Source organism: Hylaeus volcanicus, chromosome 9 (assembly GCF_026283585.1).
Source record: "Hylaeus volcanicus isolate JK05 chromosome 9, UHH_iyHylVolc1.0_haploid, whole genome shotgun sequence".
Taxonomy (NCBI): domain Eukaryota; kingdom Metazoa; phylum Arthropoda; class Insecta; order Hymenoptera; family Colletidae; genus Hylaeus; species Hylaeus volcanicus.
In genome coordinates, this window is record NC_071984.1 from 608,176 (window position 1) to 610,267 (window position 2,092).

General features: G+C 32.1%; 1 protein-coding gene across 6 annotated transcripts in view; it reads left to right on the plus strand.

Moving 5' to 3' along the window:
• Positions 1 to 2,092, plus strand: part of LOC128881925 (A disintegrin and metalloproteinase with thrombospondin motifs 3-like) — a 35,573-nt gene that overhangs the window by 30,406 nt on the left and 3,075 nt on the right. For all 6 annotated transcript variants that reach the window (XM_054133363.1, XM_054133364.1, XM_054133365.1 and 3 more), the window contains one exon: positions 1,501 to 1,756. In XM_054133363.1, the coding sequence (XP_053989338.1) occupies positions 1,501 to 1,756 (256 nt within the window). The remainder of the gene's footprint in view (positions 1 to 1,500; positions 1,757 to 2,092) is intronic.

Below are 2,092 nucleotides of genomic sequence, written 5' to 3' on the forward strand. Positions count from 1 at the left end.
ATATTTTGTCTCGCCATATTGGATTCGCCATGTTGAATCTCTAAATTTTTAGTTCAGATTTGTAATCAGCAACCCCAAAATCACTTTCATACCAAGTTTGATCCAAATCGCGTCACTTTTCACATTTTGTTTCGCCATATTGGATCCGCCATGTTGAATCTCTCAATTTTAAATTCAAATTTCTAATTAGCGACTCCAAAAACCTTTGTATACCAAGTTTGATACAAATCGAGTAACTTTTCATATTTTGTCTCGCCATATTGGATTCGTCATGTTGAATCTCTAAATTTTTAGTTCAAATTTCTAATCAGCGTCCCCGAAAACCCTTGTATACCAAGTTTGATCCAAATCGCGTCACTTTTCACATTTTGTTTCGCCATATTGGATCCGCCATGTTGAATCTCTAAATTATTAGTTCAGATTTGGAATCAGCGACCCCAAAAACACTTTCATACCAAGTTTGATACAAATCGAGTAACTTTTCACATTTTGTCTCGCCATATTGGATCCGCCATGTTGAATCTCCACATTTTTAATTCAAATTTCTAATCAGCGACCCCAAAAACACTTTCATACCAAGTTTGATACAAGTCGAGTAACTTTCCACATTTTGTTTCGCCATATTGGATCCGCCATGTTGAATCTCTCAATTTTAAATTCAAATTTCTAATTAGCGACTCCAAAAACCTTTGTATACCAAGTTTGATCCAAATCGAGTAACTTTCCACATTTTGTTTCGCCATATTAGATCTGCCATCTCAAAATTTAGAGATTCAACATGGCGGATTCAATATGGCGAAACAAAATGTGAAAAGTGACTTGATTTGGATCAAACTTGATATACAAGGGTTTTTGGGACCGCTGATTACAAATCTGAACTCAAAATTTAGAGATTCAACATGGCGAATCCAATATGGCGAGACAAAATGTGAAAAGTGACAGGAATTTGATGAAACTTGACATACGGGGGATTTTGAGGTCACTAATTCTATGTATATCAGAACTCAAAAATTCGAAATAAATAATTGCAAATACAAAATGGGCTTTTCTAACGGCATTAATAAATTTGACGTATCACGGATTATTTTTATTTTCATTATAATTATATTTAGTAAACATATTGTAATATATTTGCTATCGGTAACATTTTTCGTTCTCTGGTTTATGTTTAAGGGCAAAATTATGTAATACAATAATAATGAAAAATAACTTTAAATAATCCAATAAGTGAAAATACGAGTAGTGATAGAAATTACATATTTAAAAATTAAAAAGATTAATTAGTTTAAACATTTCAATAACACTACCGAACTTAGATCAAACTTTAATTAAAACACGATTGTTATAGAACATAAATGTAAATTTATTTGCATGATCTGCTTCGTCATAATATTTCAATCTATTTTTATAATTTATAATTTGTTATACTTTATTTCATAGCTTCCATATATTCATTTCCTCGAATAGGTTGGTCAAATATCTTTTGAATATTCATTACAGGTGCAGTTTCAAATGGATAATCGGTCCTTGGGAAGGATGCTCGGCTACATGCGGAAGCTTCGGTATTCAGCTGCGACAAATTTACTGTGTTCAATCGGAATTTAATGGGACTAATGTCAACAAGCACAATGAATTAGAAGTTTATCGGACAATGGTACAGCCGTCAATATGTAAAACGAGTACAATGCCTGTAAATAATAGAGAATGCAATAGGATTCCTTGTCCTGGTCGTTGGATTTTCACGGATTGGTCTGCGGTAAGAAAGAATTTTTTCTTCTTTACTCTTCAAACATCTAACATTAGCGACAAAATTTTATTTAAATAATGCACAACTAGTGCTTTATGCCATAAATACATCAAAACCACAGCTCAGTATACTGAGCTTATTACAATAAGTTACACTTGGATTATGTACCCTGTTAATGCACTCTGAATTAATTATAATTATCCTACTGATATTCATGCAATCCTACAAAATAGAATATTTGCAAACGTACTGTATTTAGATTCAATTTTTGTAAGTTGCAATACATCAAATCCACAGTTCAGTATACTGAGCTTATTATAATAAGTTACACTTGGATTATGTACC